General features: G+C 41.1%; 1 protein-coding gene across 17 annotated transcripts in view; it reads right to left on the reverse strand.

Moving 5' to 3' along the window:
* Positions 1-20,630, reverse strand: part of LOC138738906 (rho guanine nucleotide exchange factor TIAM1-like) — a 273,989-nt gene that overhangs the window by 42,671 nt on the left and 210,688 nt on the right. For all 17 annotated transcript variants that reach the window (XM_069890079.1, XM_069890072.1, XM_069890074.1 and 14 more), the window contains 5 exons: positions 17,863-18,039; positions 16,025-16,093; positions 15,807-15,932; positions 11,572-11,680; positions 7,021-7,200 (listed from right to left, as the gene is read on the reverse strand). In XM_069890079.1, coding sequence (XP_069746180.1) covers positions 7,021-7,200; positions 11,572-11,680; positions 15,807-15,932; positions 16,025-16,093; positions 17,863-18,039 — 661 coding nt within the window. The remainder of the gene's footprint in view (positions 1-7,020; positions 7,201-11,571; positions 11,681-15,806; positions 15,933-16,024; positions 16,094-17,862; positions 18,040-20,630) is intronic.

The following is a 20,630-nucleotide window of genomic DNA, read 5'->3' on the forward strand; positions in this document are numbered from 1 at the left end:
TTCCCACACATGCTCCTGAACTAACTGCAGTAGAGTGTAATAACAGACATGCAAAAATCAGAGCACTGCTCAGAGGTCATATATTTCTTACAAGGTTGCAATTATGCTGTCACATGGAGGACATTGGTTAAACTACACTTGGAATATTGTGTCAGATTTGGTCACCCAACTGTACGAAAGATAGTTGTAAACATTTTGCTCTGGAAGAACAATGTAGCTTTCTACAATTTTCTCATTTCAACTTGGAATGTGGATCACTTGTAGCTAAACCTGTAACAAAACTAAGGAGCTGATTGAATTGGCCAGAGCCATACAATCCAGTAATCACTGGGAAGATCAGAGGTGGAGAAGGTGACCAAATTTAAGTTCTTGGAAGTCAATATCTTGAAGGATCTTTCTTGAACCCAACACACCAATGGGATTGTGAAGAAAGCACATCAGCGCCTCTACTTCCTCAGGAGTTGGCAGAGGTTTGGTATGACATCAGAAACCCTGGCAAATTTCTACAGATGTGTGATGGAAAGTGTGCTGACCGGCTGCATCATGGTCTAGTATGGGGAACACTAATACCTAGCAATAAAGCCCTGCAAAAGGTAGTGGACACAGCCAAGGACATCACAGGCAAAACCTTCCCAACTATGGAGCACATCTACAGGGAACACTGCTGTCAAAGAGTAGCAGCAATCATCAAAGATCCACACCACCCAGCAATGCTCTGTTCTCGCTGCTGCCATCAGGAAAGAGGTATAGGTGCCAGAAGATTCACACTACCAGATTCAGAAATAGTTGCTACCCCTCGATCATCAGACTCCTCAATGACAAACTCAATCAGAGACTCATTTAAGGACTCTTACTTGTGCACTTTATTGATTTTCTTTGTTCTCTCTGTATTGCACATTGTTTACATTTGTTATCTGTTTACAGTTCTTCATTTATTTTCATGTTTTATGCTGTGTACAGTTTATTTTCTGCACCACCAATTAGTGGCAATTCTGCCTCATCCACAGGAAAGAAGAATCTCAGGGTTGTATGTGATGTCATGTATGTATTCTGACAATAAATCTGAATATGAATCTGAAATCATATTGAATTAAACCACTATTAATGGGGTCTGGTGGCTATGATTGAGAAAAAAAAATTTGTGTGTGTTATATTTAGAAATTGACCATGATTAATTGATGAGAGTAGCCAAAACTCTCCACAATGAACCTTTAAACACGCTGTGTGCTGAAAAAAATGCTAAAGGAGTTGAAAAGTAGTAACCTTGCTTCCACCATTTAGATTCATTGCCAAAAGTCTTTACAGAAGTTAGTACTCAGATTGTTGCCATGCTCAACCATTCATGAGCTCTTCAAAATGCTGTTAAGCCCAGAACTCACATAGAAAAGAATATTTGGGATGGTTTACATGCAAATAAAGATAGTGCAATTCAAGAGCAGGTGTAGTGTGCAGAAAGAAATGCAGCCATTTGATGCACTTTACAACATGAAGCAGTATTTAACTGTTGATTTGTGATCCTTTAAAAGTGCACTCAGGCAAATGTGAAGGAGACAAAAGGTAGAGAGAGATAACACAGTTCAAGTTACATCTTGTGCACTCAGGGCCTGGTGTTCCAAAGAAATGACAAATAGATTTGCAGCCTCTGAAAGAGATCACGTAAACATCCGTTGTATGACAGAGGGGAGTAATGAGAAGATATAAATTTTGATCACCTAACTGACCACTGAGTATGTGGAGTTAAGCTTTGAGAGAGGAGATGCGAATTATATGCAGTTCTTGCAATTGCTCACTCCAAGGTGGATCTTCACAGAAGAAAATTCAGTCTGTTATTAATCATCAGATGCCCATGTGGGAATCCCCAAGGGAAGACCCATGTGAGCTCTGACACAATTTTTGCAAGTTGCATTTTAATTACAATTGCCATGCTTTTGTGTTGGAAGCAAAATAAATTGGTTGGATATAACTCATTCTAATTAGCAACATTCATTGTCTGAGACACTGCACAGAAGATCTTGGCCAAGAAGTATTAGAAAACAGGTTAAGGGATTAACTATACCAAGGCAGAAGATAAGAGAGGGAAATGAAGGCAGGAGGGAGAAAGTAGAAAAGACAGAGGAGTGAGGAAAGGAGAAGCAGTCAGAAGAAAATAACAAAATGAAAAGATGGAAAAGGAGGTTTGGGAGAAGGGATGACAATTGCAGTAACAGTTGGTAAATAAGGGTGGGAAAGTGGAATTAGCACTCTCTCTCTATCTCTCTCTTCCTCCTCTGCAATGTTACTGTGAATTTAACCATCGTCTCCAGTAGTGTCTCACCTACGGTACTATAAACAATGCAAGTGAAGACTTCTAAAGGTGGGTTTCTCATAATGTCTTACACTGGAACTTAAATGCTATTTAAATTTAATTTTACAATCCACCCAGAAATATCGCACAAATACCAATTACATGTTAAAAAGAATTATTAACTGGGATTATGTGACTTAGTCAGCTATTTCCTCAATTATCCAAAGCAAAATAAGTTGTCTAGCAAAACAATTCTCAAATATTGCTTTATGTTTGTTAAACATTTAATGGTAGGTGTTTCCTCTTTGGCAGCAACGTGGATACTGCAATGTTGCCACCCTTAATGTCCCATCAAGCTCATGAGCACATCACCAAGGGTAAAATCACCCATGACTCAATGAAGATGGTAATTGTTTTAGAATGCAATTTTTAAAATAAATTTTGCTTTTGTGTGCATTTGTACATTTAATACCAATAAGTATAACTATCACAAAACAAGGACTTTTAATCTGGGTGTCCCAACCAATTCCTGGAAAAAAAATCTGTTTCAAACAATTGAAAGGACCTTTAAAAACTGTACAGAAGGAATTACAGCTTACGTTGTTCATAATTTTCAGCTTCATTTTAAATGTAAACATTTTCAGAGCTGTTGCAGGGTACATTATATGTTAATATGTCTTTAAAAGAGATGGATTGTGGGGGTTCAGGGTGAAGGTCACTTCACAAATAGAGAGTAACACTTCACAAAAGATATCTCATTTAAAATCCAAGAGCTTTGCTGAAAGCCAGACATCCAGGCTCCGAGTGCATTTGCAAAGACAATGAAACTGCTTTGGAAGGAATTTTAAAAAGCAGATGCAATAAACAGTCCAGGATCAAAGTGCTGATAAGATATTTCAAAGATTGGGTTTCAATTACTGCAAGTAGTTCTGGTTTTTACAAGCAGAGAGGGAAGGAAAAAAAAACAAACAGGATTTATCTTTGTGTGAGAGAGAGAGAGAGAGAGAGGGAGAGAGAAAGAATTCAGTTGGAGAGTTCTGCAGTGGTTTTTGGAGGCTGTAACATGGAAAGCTGGCAAGCTTGTAAAACCCCATCTTTTAAAGATGGGTTGTGAGTTCTGAGTTCAGCCTGTTGAAAAACCCTTGTAGTCCTTACAAGAGGAAATGGCCGACTAGAGTGTTTCTCCTGAAATAAGGGAAACAAGAGGAACTCTGTGGTGACCTGGAGAAAGAGGTTATCATTTGGAAAACCCGTGATGGGGCAAGTTTCTTTGGCAAAACACTGAAGTGGCTGATCGGAGGGAATCAGTTTGTGTGTGTCCAATGAGCAACAAACCTCTCTCTGAAACCAATAAGAAGCTTCCTGAGCGGTAACCATTTACCTTTTTACCAGGGCCTGGTCAAAATTCAGAAATGTTAAATTCTGTGCAGAGTATAAGAATTGTCTGATACCGGTGAACTTGGAAGAGTGAGAAGTGAGATTGGACTATGAATCAAAGAACTTTCCTGAACATATACACATTACATATATGTACACTTAGAATTAGAAGGGGGTTAAGTTAGGTTAAGTTAAGTTAATAGTAATAAGTTAAAGTTTGATCCTGTTTTTATGTTTAAAGAAAATTAAAAGCAACTTTTGTTTAAGTGACCATTTGTCTTGGTGAATTTCTATTGCTGGTGGGTTTTGGGGTCCTCTGGACTCACAACAGAGCTATTAAATCATGACCATTCATGCCCCTGCATTTCAGTCTACCACCATCTCTTTAATGTCCACCTATTTGATGAAAATAAAGTACCTACTTCAAAATAGTATTGCCTTGAAAGAGATGTTTACTGCTCAAAATTGATAGACAATTTTGCTTGTATGATAAACACCAGTTGTCTCATGCACAGTATTGACAAAATATCCAGTCCAAATCTAAATACATTGTTCACATAAAATTAGTACCACTGCCGAAGAAGAAAATAGATACAGCAAGCACTACTGACATTTGTTGAGTTCCCACGTAAAGGAATTATATATTAAGAAAGAAAAAAGTTCAACTGAAAATGTGTCATGCACATTCTTTGCATCAAGAAGAAAGAATATTGAGACCTCTGTCTCTTTTTAAAGTGAAAATTGATATCAATAGTGGGAGCAAGCAATATGAACTTACCAATAAATCACTGCTTCTCAATACTAATTATGGGTTTAATCAGAACCACTTAGCTCCAGATCTTACCAATACCTTTGTCTGAATTTGGACCCAAGAACTAAATTGCAGAGCAAAAATAATTAACTTCCGTGACACCAAGGCAGTATATGAGTAAGCTATAGTCATAGTGAATCGAGGAGAGAACTGCACTGCTCTGATTTTGAAAAGTCAATCCAGGTCAGAAGTAGTGATAAATGCTAATGTTTATAAAATGATTAATTCCATTGGAACACAAGAAAAAGGAACAGAAATAGAGAAATTGGTCCCTGGACCCTGCCCTTCTATTCAATAAGATCATGGTTGATCCTATTCTATCTGACACAACTTCCAGTTTTATCACCATTTTAAGACACGGTTAGCGCAACGCTGTTACAGTGCCAGTGATCAGGACCGTGGATCAAATCCCACGCTGTCTGTAAGGAGTTTGTAAGTTCTTCCCATGTCTGCATGGGTTTTCCCTGGGGGGCTCTGATTTCCTGGATAGTTGCTGTTTATTTGGAGTTAGATAAAGAAACACTGGCAGAGGGCAGGGTTTAGCAATGGAGATGTGATAGTGAGGAAGGAGAGGAGGCAACAGTGATTGAATACTGGTGGATGAAGGTTAAAAAAAAAACAACCCTCAGGGTGCAAACTTCTTGAATAGTTACAATTCTCCTTGTGCAATTAATTATTCTCACAATGCTGAATTTACACAATGCTGGAAGATACCAAATTTCATGTCTACTAACAATAGACCATTCAAAATTTGTCTGAAAAATAGGTCAATTGGGTGTATTTGGGAAACACAGGCTCATGGGATGAAAGGGCCTGTTACTGTGCTGTTGTCTAAATATTTTTTTAAATTCCTTGAATTCCTCATTGTTTGAATATTTTTAATCCCTATCTTGAATACTTTAAATGTCTCTTCCTCCAAAGAGATCTTGGGAAGAGATTTGCAGTTCCTCAAAAAATGCAGCAGGAGTTGAGCAATATCCAGGCAAGAACTGACGTAATGTTATTGCCACCCAAGTGTAAGGCAGATTATCTTCTCCAAGAGTGAAAGTTTAACTATTTCAATGTGAGTTTATTGTTTCATATACAAGTACAATGTACAGGAGTATCAAAATTCTTACTTGCTGCAGCCAACAGGTACATAAGATACACAACTACAATACCAAAAATTTAAATGACCACAAATGCAGGACATAAAATGAAAATAATAAATATCAAAAGATAGAAAAGTAAATTTTCACAGGTGCAGTAAGAAAAGACAGATCTTTGGGTGGTCCTGGGTAGTTTATGAATAGGACTAAAGTAGTATGGGAAAGTTCAAACTCCTGAGAGCTATTGGATAAAAACTGTTCTTAATTGTGGAGAAGCTGGACCAGGCTTCTGCACTTTCTGCCTGAAGTGAGCAGTGGGAAGAGCTTATGACCAGGTTTTTTTTTAATGATGTTAGTAACCCTCTTGATTCAGTTCCCCACTTAGATGCTTTGAATGGACAGGAGATCAGTGACTGTGATGGACTTGGCTAGGTCTGCCATTTATTGCAGCCCTCTGCATTCCTGGGCACTCAAATTTCCAAACGAGGCCATGAAGTAATCAATCGATCACTGTACTTTTCACGGTGCACCAGTAGAAGTTTGATAGAGTATTTGATGACATGCCAAATCTCCCCAGACTTCTTAGAAAGTAGTGGTGTTGGTGTGCCTTCTTCATGGTTGAAAACTCCAAGAGAGGTCCTCTGATATGTGGACATTGATCAGCACTAAACATTACTGAATTTCCCAATAGGGGTCACTTAATATAAACTTGACTAGTCCAGCTACTACATACTGTAGCTACAGGAAGATATCAGAGGCCAGAATCCAGTGTCATGTGACTCACTTCATGTGATTCACTTCCAGAACCTCAACTTGTTTCACCATCAAGTCTCAAATTAAACTGAATAAAATTCTCTCCTCTTGCTTCAATGATTACAATTCCAGTATCCTCCAAGCGACTTTGAGAGCAAGCCATGTACTTAATTAGTATGGCATCCACCATCCTAAACATTGACATCCATCACTATTTACAACAAATGGAAGGCTTACCATGCAGGAAATGCATAGCAATTATTAATCAAGCCCGGTCCAAGTGCATCTTGCTAATCCATGATCTCTATCACCAATGAGTACAAAGGAAGGGCCACATGGGTATGTCACTTCTAAAGCCCTATCCAAAAACATTGTCAGAACCAAAATTTATTGTCATGAACAAGTCATGAAATTTGGTATCTTCCAGCATTGTGTGAATTCAGCATTGTGAGAATAATTAATTGCACAAAGAGAATTGTAACTATTCAAGAAGTTTGCACCCTGAGGGTTGTTTTTTTTTTAACCTTCATCCACCAGTATTCAATCACTGTTCCCTCCTCTCCTTCCTCACCATCACATCTCCATTGCTAAACCCTGCCCTCTGCCAGTGTTTCTTTATCTAACTCCAAATAAACAGTAACTATCCAGGACATACCTCAAGATTATTCCTCCCTGCAAATAAGTAAATGCAAGATAAGATATCTTACCCGTTAGGTGGTAGTGTTCCTCACTCTCCGAGTCTGTAAGAGAGATCAGCTCCTTTAAAAGGAGAGGATATTTCAAAACACGCTGAATTGGCTTGATCAGGTAGGACTCCAATGTTGATGAATGTTGCTGTTTGGGATTTTGGGCATCAAGAAAGGCCTTGAACGCTGGGTTTATCTTGGCTAAACACAAATAAAATAATATATAATGGATAAATAACATAGTAAGTTTAAAAGTATTGAAACAGACCCAAGAATATCAAGAAACTACTGAACATTGTGCAGTTAAAAACAGGTTCCATATTCTGAAAGAGGATTAAGATTTTTTTAAAAATCTCAAAATTATAGAAATCCTTCTAACTCTTCTATAAAGTGCTCCTTGGTTTTTGACTCCTCTGCTACATACAGTAGGTCCTTCTAATGTTTTCTATCCAGGTTTCTCATTATTTTATAAATCTCAGACTTCTCTTTGCTCAGAAAACAATCTAACTTGGACAATCTTTCCTCCCAGGTATAATCTTCCAGTCCGACAACACTAATATATCTCATCTGCATTCTCACTACTGTTGCTCTTCTCCAAATGCAATACCTCACACATCTCTGGATTAAATTTCATTTGCCATATTTTTGCCCAAACATTCTGATCATCTGTATCTTCCTGCCCTTTAAGGCTTTCTTCAAGGTGGCATGGTTAGCGTAGCAGTTAGTGCAATGCTTTTACAGCACCAGCATTGAGGACCGGGGTTCAAATCTCACGTTGTCTGTAAGGAGTTTGTACATTTTCCTTGTGTCTGCATGGGTTTTCCCTGGGGGCTCCCGTTTCCTCCCACTGTTCAAAATGTACCGGGGATGTAGTTAATTGGGTGTAATTGGGAGGCACGGATTCGTGGGGCAAAATAGCCTGTTACTATGCTCTATGTCTAAATTTATAAAATTTCCTTACTAACATATTATAAAAAGTGAAGAACTTAGCACAGTGCCCATTGTAAAGCCACTGGCAATAGACCTCCAATAAAAACAAAGCAACCATAACCTATTGACCTATTGTTTGTTATGGAGCTTTAAAATCCACGCAATTTTACCTTTGTTGACAAGCCTGTCAAAATCCAAAGAGACAACTTCAAAAGCACTGCAAGTAAAACATAAAAGTCTGCAGACACTGGGGTTGAAGTAAATGTGAATGAAGTAAAAGCAAATGCACTGCAATCACCAACTCTATGGCACGGGGAGGAATCCATACCAACCAAAGGTGTTAATTGGATATGATAGGAGGAAAGGTGAGAATTGATTTGGGCTCTCTGAAAGGAGATAGAGGGAAAAGGGGCAAGAGGCAGTGATGGGGGAAAGGCAACAGGGGGAAGAAGAATGGGGGGTGGGTCAGGGGGTATAACAGAAACTGAAGTTAGTTAATGCCATCTGGTTGGAGGGTGCTTAGTAGGAAGATAAGGTGTTGTTCCTCCAATTTGTGGTGGTCTCTGTCTGGCAGTGCATGAGACAATGGAGAGACTTGAAAGGACTGTTTTGTGCCCCAAATGGTGGTGAGGGAGTACATGTGGGTGCAAGTGGAGCATTTCCTACAGTCACAGGGGTAGGTGCCAAGGGGACGATTGGTGGGGAGGGAGGAAAAGACAAGGGAGTCACGGAGGGAGCAGTCCCTGCAGAAGGCAGAGAGGGGAGGAAAAGAGAATAGTGTCTGGCAGTGTGATCACGGAGTAGGTGGCAAAAATGGCAGAGGACAATATGTTGGTCCAGAGGATGGTGGAGTGGTAGGTGAGGACAAAGGGAATTCTGTCCTTGGTGCATGTGAAGGAGGCTAGGGCAGATATGCTAGTAATGGAGGAAATGGGGTGAGGGCTGAGTTGGTGGTGGTAGAGGGGATGCCACACTGTTTGAACAAGGAGAACATCTCTGATAATCTGACATGGAAGGCTTCGTCCTGGGTGCAGATGTGTCAGATACAGAGGAATTGAGAGAATGGAATCCTTACAGGGGACAGGGTGTAGTTGAGAGAGCTGTGGGAGTTTGTGGGTTTGCAGGTGTAGCGTGCTATCAAGAAGGCAAATGGAATGTTGGTCTTCATTTCTAGAGGGAATGAATTTAAGAGCAGGGAGGTTATGCTTCAACTGTACAGGGTACTGGTATGGCCAAGTACTGAATGGAGTTCTGGTTTCCTTAATTGAGGAAGGATGTGCTGGCTTTGGAGGCAGTGTAGAGGAGGTTCATCATGTTTATTCCAGAGATGAGGGGATAGTCTATGAGGAGACATCGAGTTGTCTACAGCTGTACTCACTAGAATTCAGAAGAATGAGAGGAAATCTTATAGAAATGTACAAAATTTCAAAAGGCATAGGTAAGATAGATGTCTGTCAAGTTTGTCTCCTGAAATGGAGACAGAGAGATTGAGGAAAGGGAGGGTGTTGCTCGAGATGGACCAAGTGAATTTGAGGTCAAGGTAGAAGATGGCAGCAAAGTAGATGAAATCAACAAGCTCATCGTGGGTGCATGAGCCCACACCAAAATAGTTGTTGATGTGGTAGAGGAAGAATGGAGGGGCTGAGCCTGTGTAGATTTGTAGCATGGATTTCTCCACGTAGCCAACACAAAGGCAGGTATAGCTGGGACCCATGGGGATACCATGGCTACCCCTTTGACCTGGAAAAAGTGGGATGAGTCAAAGGAAAAGTTATTGAGGGTGAAGACAAGTTATGCCAGCCGGAGGAGGGTGGTAGTGGAGGGGGATGGGTTTGATCTACTGTCCAGAAAAAAACTAAGGGCTTTGAGGCCTGTTTGGGAAATGGTGGTGCATAGTGATTGGATGTCCAGGGTAAACATAAGGTGATTGATTGGAGTTCAGGAAATTGGAAGTTGTTGAAGTGATGGAGGGCATGTGAAGTGATCTGGATGTAAGTGGGCACACAAATGGAGTCAAGGTAAGCAGATACCAATGCAATGGGCAGGAGCACGCAGGCAAGATGGGACTGCCTGCTGGGACAACTGGGTTTGTGGATCTTAGATAGGAGGTAGAAACAGGCAATGTGGGGTTGGGAAACAATAAGGTTGGAGGCTGTGCTAGAGCGATGATTGGCAGTGATGAGTTCAGAGACAGTGCATAATACAGTGGTTTGATAAGTTTTGGTGGAGTTCTGTTGGAGGGGCAAGTAAGAGGAAGTGTCTGAGAGTTGACGTCTGGCTTCGGCCAGATCGAGATCAGTACGTCAGACCACAGCAGCATCACCCGCAAACTGGAGGAACAACACCTCATCTTCCTTCTGGGCACCCTCCAAGTGGATGGTATTAACATCTATTTCACCAGTTTCCTCCTATGGACGTTGCGAGACTGGCTGAATTCCTGATTGTGTGGTTTTAATATATTTCATCCAGTCCTGGCTATTTACCTATTTTTAAATATACATACTTTTAAATATTTGCACTTTTACTGTGTGGATGTATTGCATTATTTTGGAGCATCATCAGCACTGCCCCTCTTTTAGGATAATCGCAGAAATGCTGGAGGAACTTTGTAGGTCTCACAGCGTCCGTAGGAGATATAGATGTACATTACCAATGTTTCGTGCCTGAGACCTTCTTCAAGGTCTCCACCTTTGCCCCAGCGACCTATGGGATCAAATCTCCATTGCTATCTCCCACCTTGGCTCCGGTGACCTATAGGACCGAGTCTTTGTTGCAACTCCGACCCTGGCCCTAGTGTCTTATAGGACCAAGTCTCTGACCCAAACTCTCACCCTGACCCGAGTGGCCCAAAGACTTCACCTCTGATGTGAACCCTCACCCTGGTCTGGCAGCCTCCAGGACCACGCCTCCATTGTGAACTCTTTATCTCTGAACCCTCTCACCCTTCCTCCTCCGCAACATCCCCCGCACTGGTCTGACTTTCCCAACCCTTCCCCTCACTACCTTGGATCCTTCCTACCCTCCATCCTGATCCCTTCCATTGACCCTCCTCCAACTTCTGTTTGGTCTTCATGATCTCCTCTGAACTTCTCTTGGAGATGGAACACTTTGTCCTCAGCAGAGGCCTCACCTTCATCCCATTTGCTCACAACTCAACAAGTTCTGCACACATCATGATGCTGAACTCTTCTTCCATCAGCTATGTCTCTGAATTCACTTCTGCAACCAAGATTATCCACCCCCAATTATGGACATCTTCTCCCTCAAAGATGCCTTGAGGAAGGGGTTGGGCCCAAAATGTTGGTAATACATCTTTACCTCCTATGGATGCTTCAAGACCTGCTGAGTTCCTCCAGAATTTCTGTGTTTTTACTACAGTCACAGGATCTGCAAACTTCAGTGTTTTGGGAAAACTGGTGCAAAATGTTCAATACACATATGGTCCACCAATACACACACAGCTTATCCTTTTATCTTCATTACCAACATTCTTGATTGTCCTCTTGTTTATTACGTATGTACAGGACTGGCAAAGATATTCTTTGATTTTATTTGCTTTAATCTGATTTAAATATCCCCCCCCTTACTTTCCTATATTCTCTTTTAATTTCACGCCAACGCTTCCTGCTGTAGGGTGATTACCTTTAACAAGGACTTTGGGCACTTTTGTATGGCTTGCACAGAATGCACTGTACAACTTGAAGCGATCAGCATAGTACAGGAATGAGCCACCCAATGAGAAAAGTACTTTCTGTAAAAGGAAAAGTAAATAAATAATATGGTAAGTTGACATTGAAAGAATTAATATTGTTTACAAGTGTTAAAGACAGTATTAGATCAAAAGAAATGGCTTATAACTTCAAAAAATCTTATTGGAAAAGATTTGGAATTCAGCAGAGAATTCAGTATGAGAAAAGACTGAAAATCTTCCTGACACAATAAAATTGTCTTGGGAAATAAGAATTGACAGAGTATTAAACAAGAAGTCACTAAATTGATTTGAAAAGCAAATTGTGCAGAGAATACGAAGAATCTGCTGAGATATATAGATAGGTTTATTGGGTAAGGGTCTGGCAGATGTACAATGTTGGCAAATGTGAGGTTATCCACTTTGGAGGAAAAATGGAAGATCAGAATATTATTTAAATGGAAAAGTGAATGCAGCATGCTGCCCTGCAGAAGGATTTGGGAGTGCATGTGCATGAATCACAGGAGGTTGGTTTGCAGGTGCAGCATGCTATCAAGAAGGCAAATGGAATGTTGGTCTTCATTGCTAGAGGGAATTAATTTAGGAGCAGGGAGGTTATGCTTCAACTGTATAGGGTACTGGTATGGCCACACCTGAATGGAGTTCTGGTCTCCTTAATTGAGGAAGGATGTACTGGCTTTGGAGGCAGTGTAGAGTCATCATATTTATTCCAGAGATGAGGGGATAGTCTATGAGGAGACATCGAGTTGTCTACAGCTGTACTCACTAGAATTCAGAAGAATGAGAGGGAATCTTATAGAAATGTACAAAATTTCAAAAGGCATAGGTAAGATAGAAGTAGGTAAGTTCTTTTCACTGGTAGATGAGACTACAACTAGGGGACATAGCCTCAAGATTCAATGTAGTAGATTTAGGACAGAGATGAGGAGGAACTGATTTTCCAGAGAGTGGTGAATCTATGGATTTCTCTGATCATTAAAGCAGTGGAGGCTACCTCAGTAAATATATTTAAGATTAGGTTAGATAGATTGTTTAGATTGCAGGGGAATTAAGGGATGTGGGGGAGAAAAAAAGCAGGTTGGTGGAAATTAGCCTATCATCAGATCAGCCATGATCTTATTTAAAAAAGGAGAAAGAAAATGGGAAACTCTAGACCAGCAAGGCTGACCACAGGAGCAGAGAAATTACAAGATTAAGAAAGTAGAAGGAAAACTCAAACGGAAAAAAAGAAAAATCACAGGATTGAGGATAATCATGAATTTATGAAAGGGAAAATCATGTTTGACCATTCTGTTTGAGTTCTTTGAGGCTGTAACTGGCAGAATTAGCATTAAACAGATTCTTCTGTAGTTGAATTGTGTCATGGCTCTCAATAAGGCCCCACAAAAGAGATTAAACAAAATTAAAGTCCATGGGACTGGGGATTGCTCAATGGACAGAAAACAAAGTAGGTTTAAACAGGGCTTGATCTTGAAGATGGCTTCAGATCTGAAATGTTGGTAATATATATTTACCTCCTATGGATGCCATGAGACTTGCTGAGTCCCTCCAGCATTTCTGCGTGTTTTTATTACAATCACAGCATCTACAAACTTTAGTGTTTCACTCCCCTTAAACATGGCTGTTTCCAGTTTAGAATGTTGTAACTAGTGAGGTACTCAAGGAAAAAGCTGTGGATCCAGCCATTCACAATTGATATTAATGATTTCAATGAACACTACGTGCGTAATATAGCCAACTTTGTAGATGACACAAAGGTGGGTGGGAGTGGCGGTTATGAAGAGGATACAGAAATTTTTTGTGATATGGACAGGCTAACTCAGTGGTTCTCAACCTTTTCCTTTCCACTCACATACCACTTTAAGTAATTCCTATGTCATCGGTGCTCTGTGATGGGTAAGGGATTGCTTAAGGTAGTATGTGGGTGGGGAAAAATGGCTGAGAACCACTGCTCTAGTCCCAATTGTTACTGAAATATTTTGCTTGAGAAAAATTGTCATTGGCCCATTTCCTTTGGAGTTATGAAATGGCGCACATAACAAGTCAATTAGGTACGATTAAAACAGTGCTTTACAAACTTTCTTTCCACTCACATACCACCTTAAGCAATCCCTTACAAATCACAGAGCACCTATGGCATAGGGAATACTTAAAGTGGAATGTGAGTGGAAAGAAAAAGGTTGAGAACCACAGCTAACTGATGGGTGAATCCATGGCACACTGAAACATAATCCAGAAAAATGTGAAGTCATTCACTGGTAGAGAAATAACATTTTTTTAAAATTTGTTGAATTAAAAAGTGTTGGTGTTTGGAAGGACCTGGTTGTCCTTTTATACTCATCATTGAAAATTATTATGAGTCAAATACAGTGGCCTTTATTACAAGAGGACTGTAAAGACTACAATAGGACAAGTCCTGGTGTAACAACATCTGCAAAATTGTGAACAGGATGGGACTCCCTACCAAGAAAGGAAATGTTTGCAATTAAGTTTTTCTAGATTGTTTCCTGGGATGGGGAGGAGGGATGTTGATGAGTGCATTATAATATGAGGAGATATTAAGCAGCCAAGAAGTGATCTCAATTAAATATTTTCCAATTCCTATATTTTAACATGGTTGATGCTTTGGGTGAGAGGATCCTGAGCCAGATGGACAGTCTCACACTCAATATTTGACCTTCAGGGATAAGAGAAAGGGGACTTTCTGCACCTAGTCATTAATTAACCTTTGAAATTCTCTATCCACAAGTCTGAACAGTCAGTTGTTGAATATATTCAAGGAATAGATCAATAGATTGTTAGATATTAAAATAAATTACATAATGTAACTCTCCCTGTACATTGACATTCATTCCCCCACTCAAAATCATTCATAAAAAGCCTTCTGTAAGGACTCACATTCCCCACATTGAGCTGCCCTGCTTATTCCCTGAAACATCTTCACTAAATTTCTGTGCCTAAAATGTTCTTTTCAGCCATGCTTTTGGTAACCTTTGCTGCATCATGCTCAGCTTTGTTTTTATTACTTGTCATTGTGAAACACACTGGGAATTATTTCCACATTTTAAATTACATACAAGTGCAAGTTTGTTACTCCTTTAATTCATATTTTCTCTCTCTCTCTTCCTTCTAAGAGAAGTTACTACAATCACAATAATCTCAAGATTTCAGATTTATTGTCAAGAGTAAATACATGACATTACATACAACCCTGAGATTCTTTTTCCTGTGGGTGAGGCAGAATGGTAGTGCAAAAAAATCTTTACTCAGCCTGTTACATCTCTAACCCTTTGGATCCTGATGAAAGGCTATTAAAACATTGTTTCTCTTGTCACAGCCTTTGACAATAGGCTGGATATTTTCAATATTTTCTGTTTCTATAACCCTTGAACATAGGCTTATTGAATTACATAAACTTCTGCACTCCTCTGCTCTAACTATGGCATTCTCTTAGCTAATAATCTCTGAGTCTTGGTGTTTGCACTGCTATGCCAATGATGGTTCCCTTTCACCTAAACAAAGGCAGACAGAGCAATCAGGAGAAGAGGTGGCTAGTTGTGTACTAATTGTCACAATTTTGCCATCCTCACATTGCTGGGACTGCTACGTTTCATTTCTAGTGCTGCTGGACAGAGCTTAATAATGATCAGTGTCAGAGACGTATTTATTGGCATATTGACATACAGTGTTGGGACACATCAATGGTCAAGGTCTTCATAGTCCCACTTGAATGTGATGATTTTATTCTCCATAATTTGAAATGTTGGAGGTGGTGTAAAAAGTTTCTCGGAATGATATCAGATGCTGGTGAATAGCCAGATCCTTTATTATCCATAAGAGATAATAGGACTCTTAAGTATGAAAGAGTTTGATAACATGGAAGATGTTTCAAAACAAAATGTAAGAGCCATACAGATGATGTTGTAGTTATAGCTCTGGTCTCCCCTGCAGGTGATGGCAAGAAATAATTTTAAAAGATGAAAATAATAAAGGAAGTCTGCCTCATTCCTTGGACTTTGGGTTTTTCACATCTGCTTTCTTATAGATTATTTTCACTTTATTTTAGAGCAAAAAAATAATTTAATGTGCAATGGGAATAAAAGACAAGAGAAAATTGAAGTGTGCAGGAGAAATGGATTCAGATCTTACAACTTTGAAACGGCCTTACCTTGAACTGGTTAACTGTTTCCAATTTTTCAAGATCAGAAACAAGTTTTACACCATCTTCTAGCGTTTTCAAGAATTCTACTTGGAACTGAACCATTTCCCTCAAGTTTCCAAAAAGCACATCAAGCTGAAACATAATGAGCAAACAAAAATTTTGTTCAAAAATTAAATAACCAATGATTGAATATTTTATCAGAATTCTTGCGTGAAAAATGTTACCTCATCTTGAGTGAGAAAAATTTCCTTCTGCAGTGGTTTTAAATATCTCTCCAAGAGGCAATTCAGATCCTGTCAACAAAACAGAAGACATTAGGCAAATGTACAAGAAATAGTGTTACATCCTTTCACAGTGAAAACAAAAGCCTATTTCTACAGATCATGTACTTGATATGATTTCTTCACAAATCCAGGCTTTGGTTCAAACAAAATGAAGCCAGAATGATTGTAATTTATTTTTTTAAGGTTGTAAATGTAGTAATTAATAGATCAAGTGAACTGGTGCGGACTCGAAAGGCCAACATGGCCTGTTTCCGCTCCGTAAATGGTTATATGGTTAATGCATTATTCAAAGATAAATCGCACTTTTGCATTTTTTCAAATAGCTCTTTCAAATATGTTTTATACATTCATTTCAAACAGAATACAATTGGAAATTCAGCATGCCCCTGTGAATAGAAACACCTCATATAAAATGTTTATGATTAAAATACTTGTTGATTTTAAGACAAATCACAAACTAGTACAAAATTTTTTAAAAAGGCTTGTGGAATAAATATGCAGTTGATGAATTGTACAGACCATGATTCATTCACAATCATTTTATTTAAATAAATGGCTAAGGATTATCGCACAGAAATAGGTTATTCTGTCTCGCCAACATTTACAGTATGCTCTATTAAATTCTTCTGTGTTTCTCCACGTAAATCTTAGTGTATCTCTAAATTCTTGGCTTCCTCATATATTTAAGCAACTGATGGACAAGTATCTTTTCTATTCACTGAAATGTCACAATAGTCATAATTTGAAAGACCTGTTAGTTATGTCATCACTCTGCTTTCTTTTCTCAAGAAAAATCGACCTTACAAAACTCTTTTCCTACCTTCTGTTTTGATTTATCATCTAAAAGCTGAATTACTGCAAGATGGTTTTATTGTATGTAAACAATGAGAAACTGAGGGACTCAGTGGGTCCGGCAACATTCAAGGAGTGAAATGGTCACCCCATGTTTTGAGTCAGGGACCTTTATCAAGACTAGAGTGGGCAAGAGAGATACTAAGCATAACAATGGGGGTGCGGGATTGGAAATGGGCCAAGAGGATATTGAACAACAGGTTGGAGAGGTGGAGCCGCAGATAGGGGAGGAGGCCACTGGGATGGAAGGTGAAGATTTGAGAATAAAGTAAGAATGGGAACAGGAAAAGAAGATATGGAAACAGTGGAACCATATCAGGGTGGGGGTTACCAAAAATGGGAAAATGTAATGTTCATGTACTTTGGACTCCATGTCGATTACATTTAAACTCACTCTGGTGCTCTACCCTGAAACTAATGGCATTTTTCTCGCTGTTCTGAGTCAATGAATATGCACTGTTGTTGATTTTAAGCACGACAGAAATTAAAAATGTCAAAATATCCACTGTTGAAGCAGTTATGCATCCTGGGATATAGTTCTAGGAATAGCTTTCACATTCCAATATCCAATACAGGCGGCTGTTTTTCATGTAATAGCCCAAACATAATTAGAAGGCTGTCTTAAACTGGAAGGCATGAGAGGAGAATATGATTGTCCTTACATAAAATAACTCGAGTTGTTGAATGACAATTCGTGGCAGAGTCCTCTCTAATTTTTGGTTTCCCTGAATCTCAGACATTAATTCCAATTATACAGCCTCATTATTATGTCAACATCTGCCATTTTGCACATTAAGGGGAACAAACAAACCAGGCAACAAGTTCACTCAGAAGCCCAATGTCTCTGTCAATGACATTTTCCTGAGAATGAGCCAAATGTCATGAAAGTCTGGATTCTAATTACTAGTTTTCTCCTGTGCTCTCACCTTTACATATGTTTGTTCTGTTTCCACCAGTTCACAAATCACCTTGCGCAGTTTATCTGCATCAGTCAGTTGTCGAGAAGTTAGTTGAAGTGGTAAAGATTCCAAAGGTTGTGATGACATATTAAGCGGGCTTAATTCATGAAGACCACGACAAAATGCTGTCACTTGCTCTGTGCTCTACAAAAGAAAATAACGGAGAAAAGCTGAATTTTAAAATGTCCAAGCTGTATTTAAACATAGTCAATTAGCTGCTGAGACACTCAGTGGATCATATTATAAACCATTTTATACAATTGGGAATATATGGTAATATGCAGGGATTATACCTTGCCCATGGTTCGTGTGCCGTGGCCAAACAAGCTGGGACATGGCAGCGAGGTCCTTGGATCGTAGGCTTTATATCAGAGTGACCTTCTCCTATGCAGGTTGCTTAACCGGGTTGAAGAGGCCTGCCTCCCCTTTTAGGTCGAACCATTTCTGGAGATATGCGACCGCTGTCCAGAGTTATGGAGTGGTGCGCCCTGGAATCGGCCTGTGTGCGTTTACTCCTGCCGCGGCCGAATAAAGGGGATGCAGCATTGGTTGAGGATCCGAAAGAAAAGTTCGAGTAGAAATTTTTTTTTAAGACTGGAGAGAACTCTGCAATGGAGTTCACAGTTGTTAGTATTTAGACTATTGGTTTTTGAGCTGTGTATTAAACTCTGAAATACACTAAAGAGTTCTCATTGACCGCTCCCGGCCCGGGGCTCGGCTGCCAACGGTCAGGCTGTGCGGGCTGCCGGGGTTTGCCTGGTGACGGCGGCCTGCGTTCGGTGCTCGGGCAGTGGTGCATGCAGGCCCGGTCTCGGCTGGCTGTCTCTCCCCGCAATACGGCCGTTACCTCAGGCGGACTCAGGCAGGACCTTGGGCTCCCCACCCCCCCGGGCGGCAGCGGGTCCTCGGCCCTCCGGCGGCGGCAGCAACAGGACCTCGGGCCCCCGGGAGGCAGCGGGTCCTCGGGTCCACAGCATACGAACCATGGGTGTAAAGGGTGGAGCCAGTACCGCACACACTGCACTCCACCTAAAAGCTCCTTTGCGCAGGCCCGAGGACAGGTCCACGTCCTCCCCCCCAAAAGATGCACACAAACTCAAGCTAGCATGCTGGAACATCACAACCATGCTTACAAGGCTGACAGCCACCGACCCGAACGTCGGTCTGCCTTCATCGCACATGAACTTCTCAGACTCGATATCGACATAGCCGCTCTCAGCGAAGTCCGCCTTGCAGATGTAGTCAGCCTCCAAGAACACGGCGCGGGCTACACACTCTACTGGACTGGCAAGCCTCAGGCTGAGTGACGCCTATCTGGTGTTGGTTTCATGGTCAAGAACTCCATTGCCTCCAAACTCGAAAACCTCCCGACAGGCCACTCTGACCGGATCACGTCCATGCGACTCCCCCTTCAAAACAAGCGACGCATCACTCTCATCAGTGTCTATGCTCCAACCCTTCAGGCGGAACCAGCAGAAAAGGACAAGTTCTACACTGATCTGCGCAACCTCATCCAACGCACCCCTACATCCGACAAGGTTGTCATCATTGGCGACTTCAACGCTCGCGTCGGCAAAGACTCAGAAACCTGGCCAGGAATCCTTGGCAAGCATGGCGTCGGCAAGTGCAATGACAACGGGCGCCTCCTGTTGGAACTCGCGCAGAAAGGCGTCTTGTCATTACTAACACCCTTTTCCAGCAGAGAGACAGCCTGAAGACTACCTGGATGCATCCCCGATCCAAACACTGGCACCTCCTGGACTATGTTCTGGTGCGAGGAAGAGACAAATGAGATGTGCTCCACACCAGGGTCATGCCGAGCGCAGAATGCCACACTGACCATCGGCTTGTTCGCTGCAAGCTCAACCTTCACTTCAAGCCAAAGTTAAAAAACAGTGGAGCCCCCAGAAAGAGGTTCAATGTTGGAAACATGCAGTCAGACGTAGTGAGAGGAAACTTCCAGGCAAACCTCCAAGATAAGCTCGAGGATGCAAACTGCCTCACGGACACGTCTCTTGAAACCCTCTGGGATCAGCTGAAAACGGCCATACTACAATCTCCACTGAAGAGGTACTGGGCTTCTCCTCCAGGAAAAACAAGGACTGGTTTGACGAAAACAACCAGGAAATCCAGGAGTTGCTGGCAAAGAAACGAGCTGCCCACCAGGCTCACTTGCAAAGCCTTCCTGGCCAGAGAAAAAACAAGCCTTCCGTCTCGCATGTAGCCATCTTCAGCGCAAACTCCGGGAGATCCAAAATGAGTGGTGGACTAGCTTCGCCAAACGAACCCAGCTTAGCACCGACATTGGCGACTTCAGGGGTTTTTATGAGACACTAAAGGCTGTGTACGGCCCCTCACCCCATGTCCAAAGCCCTCTGTGCAGCTCAGACGGCGAAGTCCTCCTCAGCGACAAGATCTCCATCCTCAATAGATGGTCAGAACACTTCCAATCCATTTTCAGTGCCAACTGCTCAGTCCAAGAATCTGCCCTGCTCCAGCTCCCTCAACAACCCTTGAGTCTAGAGCTGGATGAGGTCCTTACCCGGGAAGAGACATACAAGGCAATTGAACAACTGAAAAGTGGCAAAGCAGCAGGTATGGATGGAATCCCTCCCAGAGGTCTGGAAGGCTGGCGGTAAAGCTCTGCATACCAAACTGCATGAGTTTTTCATGCTCTGCTGGGACCAAGGAAAGCTGCCTCAGGACCTTCATGAGGCCATCATCATCACCCTGTA

The sequence above is a fragment of the Narcine bancroftii genome, chromosome 7, assembly GCF_036971445.1.
Source record: "Narcine bancroftii isolate sNarBan1 chromosome 7, sNarBan1.hap1, whole genome shotgun sequence".
Taxonomy (NCBI): Eukaryota; Metazoa; Chordata; class Chondrichthyes; order Torpediniformes; family Narcinidae; genus Narcine; species Narcine bancroftii.